We start from the raw sequence: 26,255 nt of genomic DNA on the forward strand, positions 1-26,255 counted from the left end.
ACTCACTTCCTTTTATCTGGATGCACCAGTATGTGGTCTGTGTGGCACTCAGTCAGGTCACAATCATATACATTTTAGTATCATGCTGTCATTACAACCAAGACCGACGATACCATTTCAAACATATTTTTCAGGTAGGTTTGCCCTTGACGTTAGCCAATGTCAGGTGATACTGGCTGCCTCACTCATGTTTTTACATTTTTAACTTAAGGTTTTTATTGGACTAAACACTGTTTTAATATGATTTCACACATTTTAATTTTATTTCAATCTGAACCCAGGACTGGAAAGGTCAACTTCAGGTGACTAACAACAAGTTTGAACTTAATGTTTCAGTCTTCCTGGTGGATCTTAATTTTACATATTTTTACCTTAATTTCCAAATACCATTATAGTATACTACATCTTGTTTGGCACAGATAGCCTAGTAGCTTTGTGCCAATAAACATGAAATACCTACCTACCTCATCATGTGGCCTCCTTTCTGTTTCTTGACTGAACCCCCTATCTGATGAATCTATAGATCCTGAGGACCTTAACATTATTGCATATTTGGTATGGGAGGTGCAAACCCTCTTGTTTAGTGCATGAAGACAGGCACATAAACAGAATTGTGATGGTTGTATAGAGTATTAACTTACAACAAGGGTTGCCTTTAAAATGTTATTAATGTTCTTAGAGTAAATAGAAATAAGAATGACACTTCCAGTAAGAACAAAATAAAATGTTCAAACATATAAATTAATAACCATTGATGTAGAAATAATCACCAAAACCACCACTAATATGTCATTAAAGTTCAAGTATTCTGAATTATTTATGATGGTAAATGAATAAAATGTTAGTATTAAATCCTTAATAATAGACATGTTCATTCAGTAAAAAATGTTCACTTTAATTTCTTTAAGACAAAATTTAAGCTTTCAGTGAAATAATTGTACCTTTCAAAAGCTCATTTAAGGAAAGAAGTTTTATCTTCTTATGAAATATCTGTGGTTATTTCTTGAATACCCATGTTTTATTTGAAAGATTTAGGTTTCCTGCAGTTTGTGGATATGGTCAAGTTTAGATTGTCAATTTTACTTAACAAATAATATAACATGAGAAAGTCTTACTTTATCCTTTTAAGATTAACGGTCACATTGATGCATATTTTTCGAAGTATGCCTACTTTACCTTCCTCTAATGATGGAGCAGTACGAAGTCAGTCTGAACCAAATATGTTCATATGCACCAGAAAAACATGTTTAAATCCCTGAGAATTGATTAATTTTATGACAGTTATCCATACGTGTTTTGCCTTTATTACAGAACCCACAAACATGTTTGAATTAACACAACCACAACTGGCCACTTCATTTAATTTTATATCATTCTGAGGCTTCTGTGACTGACATGCCTGTATTCTCAGTGCAAAATGCTTTGTTTTTTACAAAAGTTTAAGACTTCAAACCTGAGAAGATTCATCTTGACTATTTTTGTTGGAATTATTTCTAATAGTTTGTTACTTTATGGAAATTAATTATATATATTAAAAAAATAAAAGTTTAATCATTTAATGTAAATGCTTGCTCCAAAAAAGGGGTATCTCATTTTTGTGTTTATTTGTTTTGTGAAAATTAGCTTGGACCAGAAATTATTGGATTTCTATTTTATAATTCTTACTGTGTGTTTAACAGTTGATAAATGTATAAATATGTTACGTTTTGTTTTTTCTTGCACTTACTACAGAAAATATTTACAAATTACAGGAAAAAGTCCATGCTAGACAAGCAGAAACAAATATGTTTACCACACAAGCCAGCCCAAAGTCAGGAAATGGAACTTTAACACCTCCTCAGAGTAATGAAAAGGGTTCTCAAAGTGTTTATATTTGAGTATGACTTTTAGCTTTATACACTGTACAATGGATGTAGTTTATTTTTGAGAAATGTTTTTAATAGAGTGCAAATAGTGAATATGAACATGAGTAGTTGACTGTTATATTCTTGTGCTGTCTGCTTGCAATGAAAAAAATTGTTTTTTTTTCTTGAAAAGAAGTTAGAATTTGATCAGATTAATCTAATATATTTGATAAACTAAGAAAAAAAGTAAATACTTAAATGACGTCTGTCTATATTAATACATTTAGAGATTATTGTACCACAGTGTTTATTCTAGGAAAAGTCACTTTATATCCTTCAAGACTTAAGGTGATGATGTTCTTGTGGCAGTTTTTACTTTTTTCTGGCATTTCAATTTGGAAATAATCTAATCTGTTTACTGTATATTTTTCAACCGTTTGCAAGTTTTAGTGAAATTTTAATTAGTAAATGATACATAATAACACTGCCATCTGTTTATTTACTTTAATCTAATAAAACTTTTAGAACTACTAAACTTTTGTAACTAATACTGTGCTATCATTTAGTTGTACAGGTATTTAAATTTTTTTATACATTGGTCTTTATTAATGCTACTAATATTTAAAATAGGGCTTGCTGGCTTATGTGGTTGACACTACAATTTAAGATTTTGATTACGTTATAAAATTATTTCTGGTACTATCAAAAGTGGATTGATGTTTGAATTTCTAAAATGTATGTTTACTTCTAACTTTGTAATTCTTAAAGTGAGTAATGTGTTTTCAAAACACTGACAAAGTGAAGGATACCTGACGATTTTTACTGTCAGCTTGTGTTGAAATTTTAATTTGAACAGTTTTATAAAATTACATCACTGTTATTTCCAGTTTAAAACTGGTTGGATTCATGTGTGACCTATTTTAAAAATGACCTCCAATATTGTTTTTTTTACCATAGAAGCAATACTTATTTGTTATACTAAACTGCTTACTGTTGAAAGAACTTGATGTTTCTAGGGAGTAACACTAACTTTTTGAAATATAACATCAAATGATGATAGTTGTAGATTATTCATATGCGAATGTGAAATAATGTGATTGTAGGAATAATGTTCTAGTCTCCTTTGCCAAAATTTTCTTCTGAGAATAGATGAAACATTTTGGAGTAAGAAAATACCAGTACAAACCATGTGTTATGCTTTTACAAATCAGTTTTTTCCTAATGGTGCAACATTCTTTTACATCTGTGGTTTGGTGACATGAGTAACATTAAATTGTATGCATTTCTTTGGAGTGTTTTAATGACTGTATTTTAAGTGCAACTTTGATTTTAAAAACAAAAGTGGTTTTGTATGTATTTTCAACAACCAACTGCAGTTTAAGTTGTGAAAAATGTCCACAGTGATGTATTTTATCTATTCTATTTTGCTAAAAATGTACACGTGTTATATTTTATAAAAAATAATGTTGACGTAATAGATTTTTTTAAATTGTGAATGTCATAGTTTAATTGTTAGTGTCCATTGCATATCAAAATTGGTTGTCATGCATTATTTTTATGCATAAATTTAAAGGTCTATGTATATTTTTATGTATCTGTAAAAGTTACATTTTTTGTTCTTAATAAATGCAAGACAAAATGATGCATATATTTAAAAATTGATTTTTACTTATTTAATTATACAAACTCAAGTTTCCATCTCCTGAAAAGTATATTAGTTATTGCTTCAAAAAATTAATAAACAATTAAAATATTACGTTTTCCAGAAATTACTTTTTACTTTGCATGGTCAACTTAAATTATTAAAGTTTTGTAACCTATACTGGTCAAATTAATGAGACCAACTTCCTGGTCTATATATTTTATAAATTGCTAGTTTATAAAGTAGTACTACAAATAAACAGGAAGGATAAAAAGAAAAGCTATGAAACTGAGATTGAAGAAAATACTGTTTGTTACATTATCACCACAAGTTCCTGTTACAATTAATATTAAATGCACCACAGAGAGGGCCCGGCGTGGCCAGGCGTGTTAAGGCGTGTGACTCGTAATCTGAGGGTCGCGGGTTCGCATTCCGGTCGCGCCAAACATGCTCGCCCTTTCAGCCGTGGGGGTGTATAATGTGACGGTCAATCCCACTATTCGTTGGTAAAGAGTAGCCCAAGAGTTGGCGGTGGGTGGTGATGACTAGCTGCCTTCCCTCTAGTCTTACACTGCTAAATTAGGAACGGCTAGCACAGATAGCCCTCGAGTAGCTTTGTGCGAAATTTCCAAAACAAACAAACAAACAAACCCTCTAGTCTCACCTTGCAAAATAAGGGACGGCTAGTGCAGATAGTCCTCGCGTAGCTTTGCGCGAAATTCAAAACAAACACCACAGAGATAAGTATTATTATACAATGAAATAATTGACATCAGAGAAAATGTTGACAATAGTTTCCATATGTTGTCCCAGTTTGAGCTGGCTGTTAGAAGAAGAACAGGACTTGGCTCAAAAAATAGTCCTACTTTCAAAAAGCATGTGATAAAATAGTTTCCTTCAGTTACTAATTCTCGAGGAAGTCTCCTCAGCTCTGTCACTACTGTGGACATATGTATATTCACTTCTAGAGCATCCCTATGGGACATACTATGTAACGTATGTTTTAACTTGGAAAAAACGTGTGTTCTAAAAAAAAAATAGTATCAAATAGTTTTATATGTAATTAAAAATCATAAATGTTGCACATTAATTTCAAATTTCAGAAATAAATGCGCGAATAATTATTGTATTTAATTCTTTTATATTCTGAGAATTACATTATCTGAAATATTTCAGACAGTTGTCCGTAACAAAATTTCAAGTTGACATCACAAGTGATAACGAGATATAATTTTTTGTTTTTAATATAAATGTGGAAACATTTATTGATAAACATATTAGTGAAAAAGTTATATTTTTAACAAAATGGAGGTAAGTGAATTTTTATCTAGTGATGTCGCTAGATTTTTTGTTGTTTTCTCTTTTCTATGAGCGTTTTAGAGTATTGGGTTTTAGAGTAGTTGTAGCTATGTGGAGAAAAGTATTATTTCAAATTTTTTAAAGTCAAAACCTTCCAAAACATTCGATGGTTTTCATTGAACTCGAGCACTAAGAAGTTCATACTTAAATTTTATTCTCGACTGTTAGTTTAATTGTAGCACAACAAAGGAGATTCCAACCATTACGATTTTGGTGTATACCTTACGACTATACGCTCATACAGACAAATATTACAACTTGTTGAAACTCCCAAATTATTATATATTATATAGGTCTATACAATAAAGTGATAAATTGTTCCCCCACGGCTTGAAATGGGTGAAAAGAAAATTTCTAGTGAGATACAAATAAATAAAAGACATAGTCCAAATGTCTACTAGCGATAATCATGTTTGTGCTTGAAATAATAAAAAAAATATTTGTATCTCCAACATCTACCAATAGTTTGAGTGTGGTGCTTTTCCATCCTGGGAACGTGGGGGAATCCATAGTTACGTCATCAGCCAATCAGCGCTCGCGTAGATGGGTATTCCTCGTTTCCTAAGCGGCATAGAAACACCAATGCGATCGTTCACAAGATGGGAAAAAAAGAAACCTCGTTCACCGGATTTTCTTGTTTCTGGCAAATTTAAAAGGACTAAAACTGTGAATCAATAATTTAGGAAAAAATATAGTGCAAAATATCCGGCCATATAGTGATATAATGAAAAATATGACGGTGCTAGAACCAAAACTACAGCCATTGTACAAATGTTGGGCTATGAAGATGACAAAATGATTTTAAGCATACTTACTTACAGTGTTTACAGTTTAGCCACAGATGGATCAACAGGCGTGGATGACTCAAAACTGCATCCAGTGGTTGTACGATATCTGTAAGGGCTCTGTCCACAATCATTACGCTCAGTCATTTGAAATTGTTGGCATCTCTGCAACTACGTCATAAATGATGCACCAAACAATCAAACTGCTTTCTGGAACACGTTTTCATTCTGCTATAAGCTACAGCTACTACACTGTAGGTAGGAATTTTGTATCAACTGCAGAATTTCGTACTTATCGTGTATGAATTAGCTTTATCATTTATTCACGGAAAAATATTTAAGTAAGTCTGGTGCTGCAAAGGAGAATGTGTTGAATCAAACGCAAGGATTCTAACGAAAGTACAAAAACGAATACATCGAATACGGTTTTATCACTTTGGAATCGGAACATTCTCAATTACTATTCTGCCTTCTCTGCAATGCAGCTTTATCGAACGAGGTCCTTGTTTCCTAGCAAACTGAAGAGACACTTTGAAACAAAACATTCAGCTGTGAAGGATAAACCAAAAGTATACTTCGAGAATCTCGCGGCTCAATTGTTGGCAAAACACAAGAAAGCGCATACGGAGGCCAAATCAGTCATTGCACCAGCGTTAGAAATCATCGTTGAAACTATGCTTGGAACGGATGCTGCCAAAAAGGTTAAGCAAGTTCTACTGTTCAATGACACAATTTCGCGCAGAATTGTAAACTTGTCGGATTTGAAGGATCAAGTTTGCGAACACTTCGAAGCGCCTGAAGATGAATTGTCTCTGCTATGGTTTCTTCAAGTTGATGAATTTACTGACGTTAGTGGAAAAACTTAAGTTCTGGCTTTTGTTCGATTCATAAAAGATGGAAAAATCATAAACGTATACTTATTTTGCAAAGATTTAAAAAGTATAGTGAAAGGCCAAGACATTTTCGAGTTGGTGAATGAAAACATTTTGCTCTTCAAATTACATTGAAATAACTGCGTCAGCATTTACACCGATGGCTGTTCTTTTCTCTTCTCTGTGAGGCGATGGATTCAGACTACAAAAAGCTACTGTGCCACACTGAAATTCGATGGCTTTCGAAAGGAAAGGTGTTAAAACGTCTTGTCCAACTAAAAACTGAAGTAAATTATTTCTTGGAGGTTGAGGAAGCAGGTTTTGAATTTTCTTTTCATGATGAGATCTGGTAGCTGAAGGTTCAATTTCTCTCCGACTTGTTTGACAAATTAAATTCTCTGAACTTAAGTCTCCAAGGACCATCTGAAACCATTATTACTGCAACGTCCAAACTGAAGGCCTCCGATGAAAAGGTGACGCTGTGGAAGAATAAGATCTCGAAAGGAGTCCTTGATTGCTTTCCTTCTGTTAACGAATGTTCGTCAAAGAAGAAAATTGTCCCTCAAATTTTGGACACATTAAGCGACCTACAATTCGTACTAAAACATTACTTCCCGTCACTTGCTGTCGACGAATATATCCGGGTGACCTATCTATTCTTACAACTGATGAGGAAGAACAGCTCATTGATTTACGAAAGACAGCTTTTATCAGTCATTGTTTCCTGAAAAGAGCTTGGATGAGTTTTGGATCTCTATTAAAAATCCATATTCTACAATCAGTTCAAAAGCAGTTGAAGTTCTACTTTCATTTGCATCTTCGTAGTTTTGCGAAATTGGATTTTCATCATTGACTGAAATTAAAGCCAGAAAGAGAGAGAGGCTTCTTACAGTCGATGATGAAATGCGAGCTTGTTTGTCTACGTTAGAGCCTCGCTTCAATTTGATTTGCTCTCGGAAGCAGGCACAAGCGTCACATTGTTGAAAACATAAGTAAAAATAAAAAAAGTTTTGATTTTTCTGCTGTACCACAAAATCGTTAAAAAGCCTTAGAACGACACTCACGGCCAAAACAAGCGATAGTGTTGTCAATGTGCAGATGACATTAACATCGCTTGCTTTGGTCGTGATTTTCGTTCTAAAGGTTTTAACGCTTGCCGTAAAGTGTACCTAAAAAAATCGTTAAGGTTTACCATTGTGCCGCGAAAATTTTCAGATTGTCGTAGTGTGCCGCAAGTCAGAAAAAGGTTAAGAAACATTGGATTAGTAGATGATTATGGTTGCATTTAGCCACAGTTTGATACTGTTTAATCTATAATTTGGTTTAACAAGTTTAAATACAAGTTTTGTTTTAAGATATTTGTAAACTATAAAACATGCTAAATACATTTTATTACATCAACGTAATCTAAAGAGTAGTTTTGTCACTTATTTTGAAATAAAATAGCTTAATATGTTTAAAACTAATGTTAGGCTTAATGTTGTTGTCAATAGACTACTTGCATTTAACGTCAATTATTAATCACTATGCTAGAATAATTAAGAATAGTATGAGTGTTAAACATTCACAGTTTATAATGTGTGATAAGTGTAAGAAGTGGGTTTTATTTGGAAATTAAGGACCAGTCTGCACATTTAAGGAAGCTGGTAGTGAAATTGCAGAATTTGTATGTATAGTTTGTTGGTTGAAGGATAAATTGTAGGATATCTTAAATAGGGCAGAAAATTAATATAAAAAGTGATAAAATATGAGAAATAGAAGCATGATTTCTAGAGGAATCTAAGCTTATGCGTTTGGAGGATATAGTAGCTAATGATGACTTTCGGGAAGTTTAAAATTAGTAATAAGTTTAGTGGTAGTGGATTTAATTGTAATGAGAAGGTTTTGTTAAGTAACATATCTCAGTCTTTACCTTGCGTGGATGAGGAACTATGCACAGCCATTTATGGTATGGCTAGGTGATTAGGGTATTTAATTTGCAATCTGAGGGTCGCAGACTTGAATCGCCGTCTCTTTGCATGGGGCGTTATAACGTGCACTCAATCCTATTATTTGTTGGTAAAAGAGTTGGCGGGGGTTGGTGATGACTAGCTGCTTTCCCTCTAGTCTTTCACTATAGTTTTGCGCGAAATTCAAAACAAACAAACGTATATGGTTAATTCAGGTAAAAATTAAATTTACCTTAAAACAATTCAATAGGCCCACTATGTATTGCAGGACATTCAGTCAAGATACCGATTATGAACTAATGAGTAAGTTGTTGAGGAGCCTATTCTCATGTCATTCGAGGTTGTTTCTTTATTGTGAATTCGATATTCAAAGGTTTAATTTCCTTTGTTTAATAATTTATAATTTTATATCTAAGTTTTAATTTGTTATTGTTGTTGTATTTTTATTTGTAGGAGGTTATTTCATTGTATTTTTATTTTGTCTGTTTAGAGTTAAGCAAAACTCTAAACAATGGGATCTCTATGCTCTGCCCACCACTGGTATCGAAATTCGGTGTGCAGCGGTGTATTTTCATTTTGAAAGGTTTGTTATGTTGCAATTTTGATTTTAAGGGTTCGTGTTTTGTCAGTGTTTAACGTGTTTCTTGTTCTGTGATGTTAATATTCAGTCTAACTAGAATTTTATTTTGATTATCATACGACTTTATCAGATTGCATTGTAACTTCTGAAATTTGGTATTTCATATAAAGTAATGTTGGCTTTTGAGTAAGCCCAAGATAAGGGATAGGAAAATTGTAGTATGCACATATTGCGTGTCTAACTCACAGAGCTTTAAAAGTTTTCTTTGGAAATATTGAAATTTGGTTGAGAGCAGGTAAGAAATGTCGATGTTGTATGGGATAATTGCATAATATTATTGTTGTTTGGGAATACCTTATAACCATCATGCAGAGTAGAAGTGCTTTTGTATTTTGGTACTACTTTCCTTAGTTGGTAAGTTGTAAAGACAATGTACTGGGTATAGGTAGTTTATTTAAAGTTTTAAATCTGCCACAAAAATCCACCTTTTGTTCTGTATAATCCACATTGTTTCTCTTTGTTTGTTTAGTTGTTAAGCACAAAAACATACATTTGGCTACCTGTCCTGTACCTATTATGGATACTGACACTTCGTTCTTACCGTAATAAGGCTTCAGACTTATCGTTGAGCTACTGGAGAGCTGGCACTAATTACATTTCCTAACAACCACCCCTACTTACCCTTCAAATTTCTTCTCACATCACTTGATAAAGTATTTCATTTTTATCTTGACCTTTTTGTCTGTTTTAATCCACCTGTCACAACTCACTGTAAATTAGGTCCACGAACCTCTCACTGTTTTATGAAACAGGGTACTTGTGCTCGGTAATAAGTTGAATCATCCCATTTCCACACATTAAATAGTTGTGAAATTGGCTTCTAACTTCATTCTTCTGCAGACCTGGCATGGCCTAACGCGTTAAGGCGTGCGCTTCGTAATCTGAGGGTCGCGGGTTCGCGCCCGAGTCGCGCCAAACATGTTCGCCCTCCCAGCCGTGGGGGCGTTATAATGTGACGGTTAGTCCAACTATTCGTTGGTAAAAGAGTAGCCCAAGAGTTGGCGGTGGGCTGTACAGTCTTTATTTGTGTTTTACTTACCACCTTCAACTCTTTTTACCAACAAGTAATAGGGCTGACCGTCACGTTATTACGACCCCACGACTGAAAGGGCGAGCTCGTTTGGTGTGACGGGGATTCGAACGTGTGACTTTCAGATTACGAGTCAAACACCCCAAACCATCTGGTCATGTCGGGTCGAATTCGACATTGAGATTAGGATTTGTTTACTTTTTAGCACAAAGTAGCACAGTAGGTTATCTGTCCACTGCAACTATCGAAACCCGATTTTTGACATTATAGACCCTTGGATGGCATGAATATGCATAACACGACAATATTTTTGTAATGAATGAAACTTTGTAGAATGGACATTGACTGCCTGTTATGGAGACAAGTGTAGAGGACAACGTTTTGAAAGCCTTTCGTTCTCAGGTCAGTGTGTGTGTCCAATCCAATTCGTCATGATATTGGTTCTTGTTTTTTAAACCTCACAGGAAAAGCCTTGGAGGCAACTCAGGGGCGCTCAGAAACTGTTGTTTCTCTTCAGCCCCGCACGCGTTCAGAGGTTTGACATAACTCAAGAGGTAGGAAGTTTTAACGTTAATTGGCATAGCTGGAGAATAGAAGTAATAATAGTAATTACCTTGGTTGTCGTTTAATGGTCACAGTGGAGCGCGTCGGTCGAAGCTGCTAAAGTAAATTCTAAAAAAAACAAAATTATTAAAAACTGGCCTCTTTCCAGGGCTGAGATCAATAAATCCAATAAAACATGAATTTTGCTGTGGGGAAAACGGGACTACTCCGAGAAAACCAGCTTTCACGACCAGGACGCCGAATAACCTTCCCTGACCGTGCCCTGAAATTAAAAAAAACAGACTTAATAATACATACAGGAAGAGGGCACGTACGAATTAAAACAATAATGTAAAAGTAACTGGTTGGCGAAATAACGTGACCGGATGACCAAAGTGGTGAAAGTAGTTGTGAAGAGAAGGCCATTGTCTGGGATGATTTGTGTCTGTTATAGTTTGAGTCTTCTGAAAGTTTGTGGTCTGATTGTCTGTTGCAATTGCTGTATCGGTAATCATAACTTGCGTGGTTTGAGTCTGACGTGTGGTTGTCTTTCATGGAGTATTCATTGGTGTTTGCCTGGATTTGTTGCATTTATTCATCTGGTTAGGTCGTTGCTGAAGGTTCATGTCGTCGTCAGTTTAAGAGTAGTTGTCTTTCGTCATGCTGGTGAGTGTTGCTGGCAGAAGAGGTTAACAGCTTGCTAATTGCTAGTTGTGGTAAGACGTCCGTTGATTATCTAGATGGTTTGGGTATCCAGGGCTTGGTGGAAGGATGATGAGGGCGTTTGGCACTGTAGTGAAATATGTGATAACAGCACCCATAACGTAGAATGTAGTCGGCATTGTGCTTCGAGGTAGGTAGTAACTATCTTCATGAAGTTGGTGAGTCGATTGGAAGTTTTGTAGAAAATTCTGTGTGCTGCTTATATCTCAGTCTTAATTTTACTTTCTATGGCATGTTTGATTTCTACGGGATGAATAAATGTGTCAACGCCTCTGAGAAAAACAGAAAATAGGCTGGTAGGGCTCTTCGTGGGCGAATAGCTGACCTTCATTTCAGTGTTCCAGGACTTGCATGGATAAGATAAATCTTCGTGAGTAGAGGGCTGGAGAAGAATACCTTCTCGGCATAGTATTCGAGTTCTGAAATGGTCGATGGTTACACCAGACATAGCCTGGGCGATGAAAAGTGGCAATTTTTAATGGCGTGAGGTGCTGCGCTAGTTTTCAGTGTATATGTGTGAACGAATGAACGAAACCTTGGCAGAGGCTCAGTTCAGAGAGAGAGAAGTCTGATAAATTCTCTCCCCAACAGGGATGGTCAGAAACGTTGTACTTTCTCTTCGTCTCCGCTCATGGAAGATTATTTATCTGCATGTGGGGGTTTTCCTATATTTTAACACTCCTACGAAAAGTAGTGCCTAATAGGCCCCAGAGTAACTTGAAAGGTCATTAATATTAGGCTAATAATTTTGTATTTAAATGAAATTGCCATTTAAATCCATTAACGAATGGATTAACGAGATTCCCACTGTCCCTATCTACTATCTAGCGAAACCACAGCCAGGGGAACGGGCTTGGAGAAATCAGGACTAGAAACGTCTTTTCGTAGGAGTGTTAATTTGGTTTCTTTGAGGCAATGAAGTGAGGTGGGGCAGAATCAAAATGTCGAGTGAGAACGCTGAGCAAAACAAAGGTGGGTAAAAGGAAGTGGACAAGTCCGGAGCCCGCAGTCAGAAAAGAAGCAAGCCGCAGACCAACTCCGCAATAATCTGTGGAATGTCCAGCGATCAGGGCTACAGAGTGGCTGAGATTATAAATCCAGGTAGTGTGTCAAGAAAACCCACTTTCACAGGACAGGCGCCGAATATTCTGCCTGTCTTGTGCCCAGAGCTGAGAAAAAACATATATAAACATAAACATACATACATCTTATTTATATTGTGTGTTTTATTGAGTGATTTGTGACTGTTGAACTATGTTGTATGGTGAGGTGTATTTTGTAGGAGCGCTGGCTAATTTGTATAATGACTCTGAGTTGATTTCTATGTTCTGCTTTCAATGTAATATTTGTATGATATTTCTGTGAGCATGTTTCTGAGGATAGGTAGGTTACTGGTTTTGTGTGACAGGTGTGTATGTTAGTAGTCGGTTTGCTGCTTTGAGTATTTTATTTCGTTGTATTTGGAACTCCTGTTGTGTGTTGTTAGACATGTTATATGTGACCTTACACCCATATTCTATTAACGGGCAGATGGAAGCCTTGTATATATTAATGATGGTTTCAGGTGAGAAGCTAGAGTGCTTGCTAGTTATGGTCAGCAAATGTGAAATACGTTTTTTGGATGGATAAATGAGTGTTGTTGACATATTTTTCCATGTTAATATGGTGTCGAATGTGATGCCGAGGAATTTAATGTGTTTGCTCATGTTAATAGGCGAGTTGCCAAGTGAGATGTTTACTTTTTACAGTGTTTTTCTGTGTCTTATTTAATTTCCTATAAAAAGTGATTGCTTGCATTTTTGTTGGATTTAAAACCACTCTCCACTTGTTACTCCAGCTCTAGACAGTATTTAGTGTTTCTTGAACGCGAGACATGGCCATTAGTGTGTTTCTAGAGATACTCCAGATGGCAATGTCATCTGAGTATTGAGAATTGTAAGTGTACGTTAAACTGGGAAAAGGTATATCACTAACAAAATAATGTACAGGAGTGGTTTATACTACGTAAAAACTACACTGACAAACACCACATCAACATTATTTATAAAATACAATGTGATAACTGCCACGATTTCTATATTGGAGAAACAAGTAGAAAAATTGAAACCAAATTCAAAGAACACATAAAGTCACCTTCACACGTTTTCGAATACTGCAAGTCAAATAAACATAACCATCGAAAACACCTAAATACTAAATAAAGAAACAAACGCAAAATTAAAGAAACTCTACTTATACAACAACTCAAGCCCCAAAATAAACCAATACGTAGTCAGCTATCGGTAAATTACCTCTTTCATTCCTTGTGAACCTAACGATGACCGAAGAAGGTCGAAACGTTGTTCGCTCCTCTTCATGGAGTTTTCTCTATACACACCAGCCGTTTTTACATATCTATATGACGTTTTGTAAAAAAATCGGTACATAATGGAGAAAAGTGGATATCATTTGCGGATTCAGCGCAGAGAAATTGTTGTACAGCTTGTAAACATTTTAAGATAATAAAACCATCGCATGCCTGTGCAATTAGAGTTATGCCTATATTTTTTTAGTGACATATTTTAAATTATTTTTTTAAAATATAATTTCTTAGCCGGACAACAGAGGACACTGTACTTTTACAACTAAAAGTGTATAAAGAGTATATTTAGAAAGCATGGCGTTTGGTGGATTAGTTACGGTGTGTCGAAAATCTCACTTATTATATTATAATTTTCAGATAAATTTAAATAACATTTCTGTGGGATGTATAGGGTAAGTTTAAAGTATGTTTGAAATATAAGTGAGCAACAATGATTTGGTCGTATTTGCACATAACTCTTAAGTTATTATGGAATAATTTAACCTGAGCACTGTTACTAATACTACTATGCGAATTTGAAATTTTAATGAAAAAAAAATGTGTTACTGCTTGTAACCATAACGGTAATGAAGGTTTAACTTATACCAAAAATTCATATATAGACAAATGAAAAAGATATTAATAAAAGGATTAATGTGCATTAGCCCCGTGATTATGTTTATGTTTGACTGTGATTACTTCACCTGAGCAGAATTTCTTGTAATTAAAGTGTAATCACTGTAAACAAAATAAAAGCATGATAATTTTTCATAATATCCTGTGTGGTCTGTAACACAAATTGTATTGTAAAACCTATAGGACTTCATTTATTCTACTCTTTAGTGTTAAATACTACATCAGTGTCAGTATTTTAACATTTTAAGTATAACGTACCATTAGAAGCAATTTGTTAGTTTTTATAATTTATATATCTACTCCAAGCATGTTTTGAATAGTTTTGTTTTAAAATTAAATTACAGGCCTAAGTAGAATTGGGTCCTTGACAAGTTAAAAACTCTGATTAAATGTCCACTCAAGAATTAATTTTTGTAGGTTATAAATATCATTAGGTAGCATAAACGTTTGTTGTTACCATTTAGTGCTTGTAAACATTCTGAAGATGCTTTTATCCTTCAGCAACGTTATTCTTACATTTGTCTGTTATTTAGTAATTGTAATTTCATTTATTGCTGAAATAGATTGTAATGTGATTGGGGATTCAATACAGTATAGAAAATACCATGAGCTAAATTTTCACTTCAGCAGATGAGAAGGTATGTTTAAGTCATCTGAGCATATTGCACCAAATCCAATGCAAAACCTATTATAGAAATGTGTAATGTGTGACAAATGGTAATTCTTTAAGGTAAATGGCATTATTTTCTCAGGGCAGAGCTACATAATAAGATATCAATACTCTGTCCACCACAGGGAACTGAACTCAGGATGTTGCCATTGTATGTTTGTAAATCCATACTGCTGATCCAACAGGGGATTAAGGTAAAAGTTAATGAGTTCTTATAAGCTCTAGAAATGCTTATTTACCAATGTTCATCTAGCCAACAAGTCAAGTCCAAATTAAAATGCATAAGCTGATACTGTGTATCAAACTTATTTAAAAATAATAAAACAATGTATGATAAGTACACGTTTTAAATTGATTTTTTGGTCTAGAATTTATTTAAAGGGCCTTCATGAGTGGCAAATTTGCTGTAGTTGACACCACCTGTAATAAATTCTAAAAAGCAGAAATCACTATTTTATTAAACATAAACAACTGGAAAATTACACAAAAACTGCAATAGAAAATAATGTTCTTTGTTAATTAACAGAACCATTTTGGAAACTACAAAACAAAGCATGGTTTATCTGTATAGCACCTATCCAGAAACAAAACAAAAAATCCTGGTTTATGTAAAACTATAATAGAAATTTTAATTTATTAAGCAACACCAGTATGCATTCTTTTATCATAATATCCAACACCTAATTATGAATGTTGGCTGATAAATTATGCTGTTAATTTATAACTAAAACAGATAGGAGCCATACCTAAGAATAGGTTTAGTTGCAGGCTAATTTGTTCTCACTTTAGTGTCCTTGGAGGAAATGTACAAACTCGATGGCTTGGTCGGAATACTCCTAAACGACGGAAGACCAAACCTCCTTTTTGGTGGCCTAGAAGAAAAAGGAAGTTTTTTGAAGAAGGCTTAACAGAAGAAAACAAGCAAAGTATTCAAGAAGTCATTAAAAACAAGTTTCTAGCTCCTGGAGAAAGTCCTTTAAAAGAACCCCCATGGGAGAAAGGAGAATGGACTCCAGGGTATCTTTGAAGTGTGACTATCTCAGAATCATTTAACCCTTTTGCAATTGGTCAGAGGTCAATGATCATGTCATTGCATATGTTAATTTGAATTCAAAATTTTACTGAACTACTGTTTTATGAATTTATGTTGATAAGTTTGGAATCAAATTGTAGATTATAATTCAAAATTTAATATTACATATGAGTTAATTTCTTAATTTAAATTAAATATTAAAAGAACATATTTAAATATAGATTTTAGTTAGTCACATATGTTGAATACAGCACTGTTTAAAATGTTTGTGATGCCAAAATACTAAGTCTGTAGTTTAGTGCAAATTAGAAATTCAATTGACTAATAGTATCAACCTAGAATATAATATAAGGTCCTTATATCTTTTATTTTGCTGAGATACGGCATATGTACTGAATCAAACAGTGGCCATGTTCACCTCTTTCCATTTTTAGAGACAGTCCCTTATATATATTTCCTTCAATATATGAGATATGAATAACTGATCAACAACTCAAATGCCCCTAAAGTGGTATCTGTGTAGTTATTTATGACTTTTTAGTTATTCAACTATATGTGTAAAACCTAAAAAATTTTGGTTGATGTACTCCACATTCAAAATTTTGAAAGTACAAAGGTTGTAGCAAGAAGAGATAATTGTGTTTTACTTCTTGATTTATTGTTCTATATTTCAAAAAAAAAGTTTAATAATTTATTTCTAAATAGTAATAATCAATATACACATATCTAATGTATAATAATTGAAATGTGACTATATATTACAAAATACTACTAAATATATAGCCAAGACAGGGAAGACTGAAGGTCATTACTGGATACGTGGCCTGAGTACACATGCATCGTGTCAGTGCAAGCTATATAACGTTAACTAGGCATGACTAATATATCAGTATAATAAATATATAACATTATGACACTTATGCTATTTATACAAAATATTTGTATTTTCATGTTATAATCTGTAGTTATTCTAGCACAAAAAAGCATAATTTATATTTATTTCCTAATTTTTTTTATGATGGTTACAAGGTTGATCAGTTGACAGACTATGCATAATTTGGGTATAGAAAACAATATGATATATAAAGGCTTACTGAAAACAAACATTTGAAATGTATTTAGAAAGATTTGGAGATTAATAATTGAGGTTTTGGGAACTAATAGTTTTTCACTCATAACATGAAATCATGAAACAGACTCTGTACCTAAAGTTATAGTACAAATACTTAACATATGCAAATGTGTAGATAACTTGTATATTACACTGAACTCATAGTGAAAGGGTTAAAAGATGTTATGGATTTTATAGTAAAATTAGTCCATTGTTCTTTAATGGTTTATTAAAATGATGTGTATGTATATGCTGTCTTTGATGTTTTCTACATTGAACAATTTTTATGTTGCTACTTTGATATTTTATATACTGCCTTAAGAAAGTAATAGAATTCAGAAGTCTGCACAGTACAGTATTAAATATGGAAAAATTTTACGTTTTGTTTCTTTTCAACCAAAATTGATCACTATAAAATTCTGTCTTTTTATGTACCAATTTCTGTGTATTTCAGATTAAAAGTAAAGAATCCAATTCGTAAAAAAAATATATGGAAGACAAGTTGTCACTAAATGGCATTCAGGCCAGTAGGTCTGTTATGAATTGTCTAAGCATATAAATATGTGTTCTTAACTCCCGTTTGCTGTTAAGTTAAACTTGTAAGACCAAGATCTTTGGAGACAGAAAAGAACACTACGTATTATTATCATGTGTGAGACAGTAAATGTACAGAAATTAGTGACAGACTATTTGAAACCTTGTTTAACTTTAATTTTAGTAATTTTGAAAACAGATCTGTATGTTAAAACTTTGTCATTTCAGTTAGATACTGAGTTGTTTTTTTCTAACAAGTTTTGTAAATTAATTTATACTGATACAATACTTCAGGTCATGGAGGACAGGAGTCATAGCTAAAAAGATTGGTGTCTACCCTATGTGGGCTAAATCAGGTACAAGATTAATGACTACACTATTACAGGTGTGTATCTAAAGTTACAGGTTAAGTATCTTCATATGTAAGAAAAACTGTGAAATAAGTTAGTTAAAAACAAATGTTGATGTGTTTTTCTTTATTTTTAAATGAATTTCACAAACTGATAAAGGATAACAATATTTGACATAATACAGACAACAAAGGGTCTTTTGGTTCTTCTTACACTCCTAGCCTTGAGAAAATAACCTCTTAAACTTTCAAAAAAGTTGACCTTTAATACTGTTTATATCAAGTCAGTTTATAAACCATTCACTTGTGGAAAATAATAAAACCTTTTTAGCTGGAATCTGATGTCTTTTCTGACTATTATATTTGTCCCACTGTTCTTTTCTCTTCAGAATACAGCACACAGACATCACATAAACATTTTGAGATGACTGGGTAATGAAAAGTTTTATTATAAATATACGACATTCGACAAGATTATGTCAAGTCCAAGTAGTTTTCATAGACATGAGTATATATGCAGTATAGAACAAAAATATTACATGACTGAATATTGCTTCCGTGTCTGATATAGGTGTCTCGGTACCCAAGGGTTTAGATTTAGGGTTGGGTAGTTTTCTTCAATTAAGATAGCTTTATTTATTTTACACTTATTCATATTAGGTTCTTTCTCTGAATTCAGTGTTTATTAAGTTGTTAATAATAATAAAGATGGCAGAGTTTTTGTGTTACACTTATTCATATTAGGTTCTTTCTTTAAATTTAGTGTTTATTAAGTTGTTAATAGTAATAAAGATGGCAGAATTTTTATATTACACTTATTCATATTAGGTTCTTTCTTTAAATTCAGTGTTTATTGAGTTGTTAATAAAAATAAAGATGGCAGAGTTTTTATATTACACTTATTCATATTAGGTTCCTTAAATTCAGTGTTTATTAAGTTGTTAATAATAATAAAGATGGCAGAGTTTTTATATTACACTTATTCATATTAGGTTCTTTAAATTCAGTGTTTATTAAGTTGTTAATAGTAATAAAGATGGCAGAATTTTTATATTACACTTATTCATATTAGGTTCTTTAAATTCAGTGTTTATTAAGTTGTTAATAATAATAAAGATGGCAGAGTTTTTATATTACACTTATTCATATTAGGTTCTTTCTTTAAATTCAGTGTTTATTAAGTTGTTAATAATAAGAAAGATGGCAGAATTTTTATATTACACTTATTCATATTAGGTTCTTTCTTTAAATTCAGTGTTTATTGAGTTAATAAAAATAAAGATGGCAGAGTTTTTATGTGATTCTCTTTTCATTTATGTTTCTCTGATATAAACTTCTTGATAGCTACTCCATTTTGGAACTGTTCCCACCTGTATGATGTGAATTTTGATAATGCTCTACCCTGCACTTACAGTTATTGAAGGTTTTTATATATTCTTATAAATTTCCTGATCTTTCTTTCAAAATGAATGTTTTATGTTTTTAGTAAGCCAGTCAGGTGTGTATCTTGTGTTATATAATTTTGTTCCTTTTGTGAATGTTTCTGGTTTGAATTAGAAGAAACTTATTTTTGTAAATTTTGTACATCACAATTTAACTTGTATAAGAAAACATCAAAACCTAAGTATTTCATTGATTTCTGTTTCTCAAATTATCATTCATTTCAAACATTAGTGATTCACAACAAATACAAAGTTTTTGGTTGGCTACTTGATATAGAATAACATCTAAATCATTTCAAATCCATACAAAATGTGACTTTAATTACAGTGTATCATAATTATTGCATCAATATTGTTATTAGTGACAACTCTAATCTTAATATTATTATTAATATTTCCAGTTTGATCAAGTGGACTAGAATAATTGACCTTTAACACTGAACTCCTTATTGTAACTTCTATAGATTCATTGTAGAATCTTAAAAATGTAAGATAAATTCAAGATTTGTTCTTATGAAACACGTTTATGTGGAAACCAATCTTGACACTATCATGCATCATTATCAGAATCCAATAAAGAAACACAAACAGAAGTTGGACTGAATAAGACATGTGAAAGTGGATCTTTATGTTAGATTTACTTACTGTTTCTGAAAGTAATCTTTATGCTGCTTATTTTAACATTATCCTTCGTGTTTGTGAGACATCACATGGTCTCTTCCAACATGATATTTCATAAATCTTTCAGGATATGTCTTTATTCAAAAAGTCTTTTGTCATAAGTGCTGTAAATCTAAGATAAAGATATTATCTACACTTGTTGATAATAAATTAAAGCCCAAAGCTAATTTCACTTGTATAAATGTGTATACTGAATACATGAAAACCCACCTGTATTTAATAATAATGTATCTTTGTGCTTTTGTTACACAAATTTTCAATACACAGTTTGAGTAATTGGAAATGTATGTAAGAACTGGATTGCAATTACTTCTTTTGACAGCAGTAAAATCACTAGGATTTTAAGATGCACTTATAGACAAGTTGATTACAGGTCTTTTAAAAGAGGTATCTCTTTACAGATTGCTAGTTAGGCCTCACTTGGAATACTCTGTACAGTTATGGTCTACTTATCTAGAAAATATCATATTGACTTGCAAAGCATTCAGAGGAGAGTTATGATGATTCTAGGGATAGAAGGCTTAACTTGTATAGATTGGTTAAGACTTATTTTTCTAGAGAAAAGAAGGTTAGGAGAGGATCTTACTGAAATTTACAATTATTAGAGAGACTGATAAGATGAATGTCTGATATTTTTGTGCTCTACTGTTAAAGAAATAGTGAGTTTTAACTTTGGAAAATGACTGCATAGGTTCTATTTAAAACAGTTGGGTTTTTTAACATTTACTTTACTTTAATAAATAACTTTAATTTACTTATGGAAAGAGTTGTTGTTAACAGTAGCTGACACTTCACATGAGTTTAAAAAGGGAAATTATTTTATGAGAATAGAAAGTATAAATTTAAATAAACCTTTCTTGAGAGGGTGCACATGGACAATCTTGAAGGATCAAATAGGCCTTTGTTCTCATATGTTATCTTAAAAAATGTTATTTGAAGAAACTGCTTTTTTTACAGTTGCAGGTAAAGAAAAGATTGAAAATAGAGAAATTATTTTATTCTATTCGTGAGTTTGGTGTAAAATTAATCAGAGTTGAAACTCAAGCTATCAGAAGTGAGGATCATGACCTTGTGTTAATTCTTTGTTGAATGAAAATCCAAGGTCAAACATTTTGTCCATTTCCAATGCATTTTTCACTTCTTTAAAGTGTAGGTTATTTTTGTGTTTGTGTGAGAAAATAATACATTCACAAACCCACTGTTACAATTGCTTATTGATTGATTATAACTATGAAGTAATAGACTACAAATGTCAAATATAAGTTCTATTGCATTAAGTATTTGATTACCTCATTTTGCAACAAATGCATGGTAGTTGTTACATTATTGAAGTAACAAATATGTTTATTATTGAGCAAAAACTGCTCAAACGTTATGAATTTAAGGTTTTAAACTGAAACTAGATTTTCCTGTTTAACTAGTTTTAGTGAGTAGATGGAATTTCAGATTTTTATATGAGTAATGTAATTACTCTCATGTTATCTTAATTAGAAACTCAGTTTTATTATGAGAGACAAATGCAAAAGAAAAGTTTGGAAAAATACAAATGTGCCATCATCTTAGTTGGCACTGAAAATTTAATTCAAGTTTTAAAGTCTAGCACAGCTTTACTAGGCAATTCTAAACTGAGGTTTCACTAAAAGCATTTCACCTGGAATGAATTCATGACCAGAATGACTTAAATATAAAAATTATTCAAATATAGTGGAAGAAAACTGTATAAATTTTAAACATAAATTATTACATTATGTGACACAAATTATGTTCCTGGATAGTATGTGTTATTTATTAATTACTTATGTTGTAAAAGTACAGAAAATGAGCATTATTCCCTACAAACTTTGCTTTTGCGACCTGGATAAAGAAATTTAGAAATTAACCTATTTTCTGTGTAAAAACAGGCAAATTTGTACATTTTCATTTACATAAGGTCTGAATAAAACAACATATGAATCAAGATTTACATGTATTTATATTAAAGCTATACAAAAATGAACAAAAATATTTAGAAGTGATTTTTTCGAGATTTGTGACTGTAATGTAAATCACTTTCACGTACCAGCCCCCAAATATAGTCTCCCATCGTGTTTTTGTTAGTTGCTCCCAGGTCACAAAAATGCAAAGTTTGAAGAGAAAAATAGGTCTTTTCTATTGACTTAGGCTTAAGTAATTTAGAAATGAAACTTTCTGCTCAGGAACAAGAAAAAGTACAAATTTTGTTACATAGTGTTATTAGAACTAACTTCTAGTTATAAATGCTCAGATGTTTAAAGTTAGACTGTTTGTGAGTATCTTCATCTGTTTGTTTTCAGGTTGTTGATAACCATGTAATTAAGTACCATCCTCCAGAAACATATGTCAATACACCATTCGGAAAAAAATATGAAGGAAAAGGATGTATTGTGGTTGGAGCTGAAAGTTCTGATCCTCAGTTGGTAAGCACGTAAAAGTCATTATCGTTATAGGTAAGCAGCGTATGTTTACATGAAATATCTGAAGTAATAATGTATTTGAAAAAGTAGAATAGCAGTAGGGTCTGAGATCCTGGGTTTATCAACAGTAGATTCTGATTACTTCTGATGTGTTTGGTCTGAGATCCTGGGTTTATCAACAGTAGGATTCTGATTACTTCTGATGTGTTTGGTCTGAGATCCTGGGTTTATCAACAGTAGGATTCTGATTACTTCTGATGTGTTTGAAAATTTTTTCAGAGTTTAAATAAGATTTATAACTTACAGTGTATAAAATAAAAACAGTTTTAGAATTATACTAAGAAATGTGAACATATAAAAACAGTTGGTTCTCAAGTGTAAAAAAAAGTTAAAATGAAGTAAGTGACTGATGTTTTATTTTTATTTTCATTGTACACAGAAAAAGATGCATAATCTCAACCAGTAATAAATGTGCCCAGTTGTAAATAAAACGTGTACCTTCTTATATAAACTCTGTGTAACAAATTTATAAAACGTTAGATATGAAACGTTATTAATCAACTTATTTATGACATGAGTGTGATTGATAACATCCTTCAAATAATTTTTATTTCAAAATGTGAACAGTAAATAAATATTTTATTTTATTTGTACTTAGTTCACAGCAGAATATAATGGACTTTTCAAAGAAGCTGGGGTAATGCCTAAAAGAAAACTGACTCGTTTCATTGTTACACCAAATGCAGCAATTCAACCAGGTGAGTTTTGAAATGCATGTTTCATTAGCTAATAATACACAGAAAACCAGAAACCCATTTACCATTGAAAAAAAAACCCAACAATAATAAAGAAAACTGACTCGTTTTATTGTTACACCAAATGCAGCAATCCAACCAGGTGAGTTTTGAAATGCATGTTTCATAAGCTAATAATACACAGAAAATTGGTTGTCACCTCCACGAGTTATGCAATGCCCCCTTTTGCTGACCTTTGATATTTGGGGGCATTAGAGACTTTTTGGAATTGAGGGTTGATGTTGCCCATCTTCATTTACCCCCATAGTTGTTGGTTTCTTGACTTTCCTTAGCTCCTACAGGGGGACATAGTTCCATCCCTATTCAAGTGTCTCAACCTCTAATTCTCCCCAGTGACACAGCAGCATGTTTGCAGATTCACTCCACAAGAAACCAGGTTTTAGTACCAGTGGTGGGCATAGCACAGATAGCCCATTATGTAGCTTTGTGCTTAATTTTAGACAAACAAACAAAATTTCAACCTTTAACATCAGCATCTTGGTCCATTGGTACCCTGAATAGATTATACTCATATCCACAAGGTTTTTCTGCTCGCCCAGTGATGGCGGTGACTACTGTATACCTTTGGGGTCTGTGAGAGCTTGGCTCTGAGAATTTCTGGATGTGCAGAAACCCTTTAATATGGATACACGTGTACTACAGCTCCTTTTGTCAGATTATTCATTCAGTTCACATCTTCCTCATCACAATTCATCCAACGTGCAATGTTTCTGCTTCCCACATTTCTTCAGACTTTGGAACTTCGTTTCAGGAGTATCAGAGATTTATTGATCAAGGGGACAGTAGAGAGAGTCTTTCCAGTTCTTCCAGGATATTACTTCCATTTGTTTGTTGTGACTAAGAAGAGTGGAGACTTCCTGCCACTATATGCAGTTCTGGGCTTTGCCCTTTAGGCTAACATCACCTCCAATCTACATGCCTGTGCACGACACTATTACATGGATGTCTGGTTACTGATGGTACAATTTCATCAGTTGGTGGTTTGGTTTGTCACACCCAAATCCTACTTTCAGAAGCACCCAAGGCAAGCTTTATTATCAGAGTCGAAGTATCTATTCTCATTCCAACACTGTGTATTGTCCATCTGGGGGTTTTTTCAACATGCATCTTGGATGGACTGAGCTGACTTCCATATGGCTGCATGCTATGGAACAGACTAACTGACTCTTTACTAACATCTCCTTGTCTCACTGCACAACAGTTCTTTCTCCTTATGGGATGTGAGCATTACTCTCATTCCTTTGAGAGGAGTGCATATGAGATCCCTTCAGTGGTCTCTACATGATCAGTGGATTTCTCCTTATTCAGGATCATCAACTTTGGTCTTTGTTAGATCAGAACAATTCAATGATAAGTGTTCCTCTGCTGCCACCTCTTCACAGATGCCTTATTTCAGGAATGGGATGCATATTTCAATGGTCAGTAATATCAGGACTTATGAATAGACAATGAGACTCCCCTACATATCAGTGTTTTAGAACTTGTTCAAAGAACAATATCTCAAAATCTGTACATAGGTGGGGTAAAAACTTGTCATTCTGCACTCTGTCAATTCTATAGTGGTGTCTTACCTGTACATAGGTGGGGTAAAAACTTGTCATTCTGCACTCTGTCAGTTCTATAGTGGTGTCTTACCTGTACATAGGTGGGGTAAAAACTTGTCATTCTGCACTCTGTCAGTTCTATAGTGGTGTCTTACCTGTACTTAGGTGGGGTAAAAACTTGTCATTCTGCACTCTGTCAGTTCTATAGTGGTGTCTTACCTGTACATAGGTGGGGTAAAACTTGTCATTCTGCACTCTGTCAGTTCTATAGTGGTGTCTTACCTTTTGTCAAGCAAACACTTGGTTCAGGTTTTTTTGCTTTTTAACCTTTTTTTTTTTACTGGGTTCACTCCCATTGTATCCTACTACAATTCCATGGGTGGTGAATTTGATGATAAATCAATTGCCTTGAACCAGCTGGATTCTCCAAACGGAATGGATACTACATCTCAAGGTTTTGTGTTGCATTTGGATTGGGACAGACATGATTGATGCATTTGCCACTCATTGGAACACTCATCTGCTTGTATTGTGGTCTTCAGTACTTCACTTTTGGGCATTGACAATAGATGCATCCAACCAGGACTGGATGAAATTACACCTCTGTGCCTTCTCACTGAATCATATATTATGCTGAGTACTAGCTATGATTTGGTCACTCCTTTGCCGTGTTCTGTTGGTAGCACCAGATTGTTCAGCTGAACAGTGGTTTCAGCTTCTAGGGTACTTTCAGTTGTGCCTACATCTCCTACTTCCTCTTTGACTATCTCTGTTGAGGCAACCATGATCCAACATTATACACCCAGCCATCATAAAATTTGAGCCTCGTGCATGGATATTCTGCAGTCCTTCATGCAGTGTCAGGATTTAACTTTTAAAGTTGCCATGGATTTGTCTCAGTCTATGCATAGTTCCAAGATCGACAGTTATCAATGGGAACCATGCAATGGTGTATTGCAAGTATGTTGAACTCGCTTCATCCAGAAGTGTTATCCATAAATAGTTTTGTGACCTGCCTCTTTGACAGTGGTTTCAAATCTTTCACAATTACCTTATGTAAGGTGGTCTCATCATCTGCCTTTAGATATTTCAAAAGATGAAAATTATTAGAGTTACCAATGCTCTCCCGCTTCCTGAAGTCATTTCAGGTCCTTCATCCTAAATGACATTTCAGTTACTTAACTCATATATTAAGGTGGTATTACATGCTCTTTCTTGACATCTCTGATCTCTCAGCATCATGTACCATGTATCAACTTTCCCTTAAGGTTTATATTTTA

At 33.4% G+C, this 26,255-nt stretch overlaps 1 protein-coding gene across 1 annotated transcript in view; it reads left to right on the forward strand.

Annotated features, from left to right (window-relative positions):
* The first annotated feature begins 13,988 nt into the window (after positions 1–13,988).
* LOC143231690 (large ribosomal subunit protein uL3m-like) overlaps positions 13,989–26,255 on the forward strand; it is a 39,985-nt gene continuing 27,718 nt past the window's right edge. Inside the window, exons 1-5 of the mRNA XM_076466281.1 lie at positions 13,989–14,141; positions 15,824–16,051; positions 18,007–18,097; positions 22,497–22,619; positions 23,275–23,374. Of these exons, the coding sequence (XP_076322396.1) occupies positions 14,044–14,141; positions 15,824–16,051; positions 18,007–18,097; positions 22,497–22,619; positions 23,275–23,374 (640 nt within the window). The 5' untranslated portion in view covers positions 13,989–14,043. The remainder of the gene's footprint in view (positions 14,142–15,823; positions 16,052–18,006; positions 18,098–22,496; positions 22,620–23,274; positions 23,375–26,255) is intronic.

The sequence above is a fragment of the Tachypleus tridentatus genome, chromosome 11 (assembly GCF_004210375.1).
Source record: "Tachypleus tridentatus isolate NWPU-2018 chromosome 11, ASM421037v1, whole genome shotgun sequence".
NCBI classification, from domain to species: domain Eukaryota; kingdom Metazoa; phylum Arthropoda; class Merostomata; order Xiphosura; family Limulidae; genus Tachypleus; species Tachypleus tridentatus.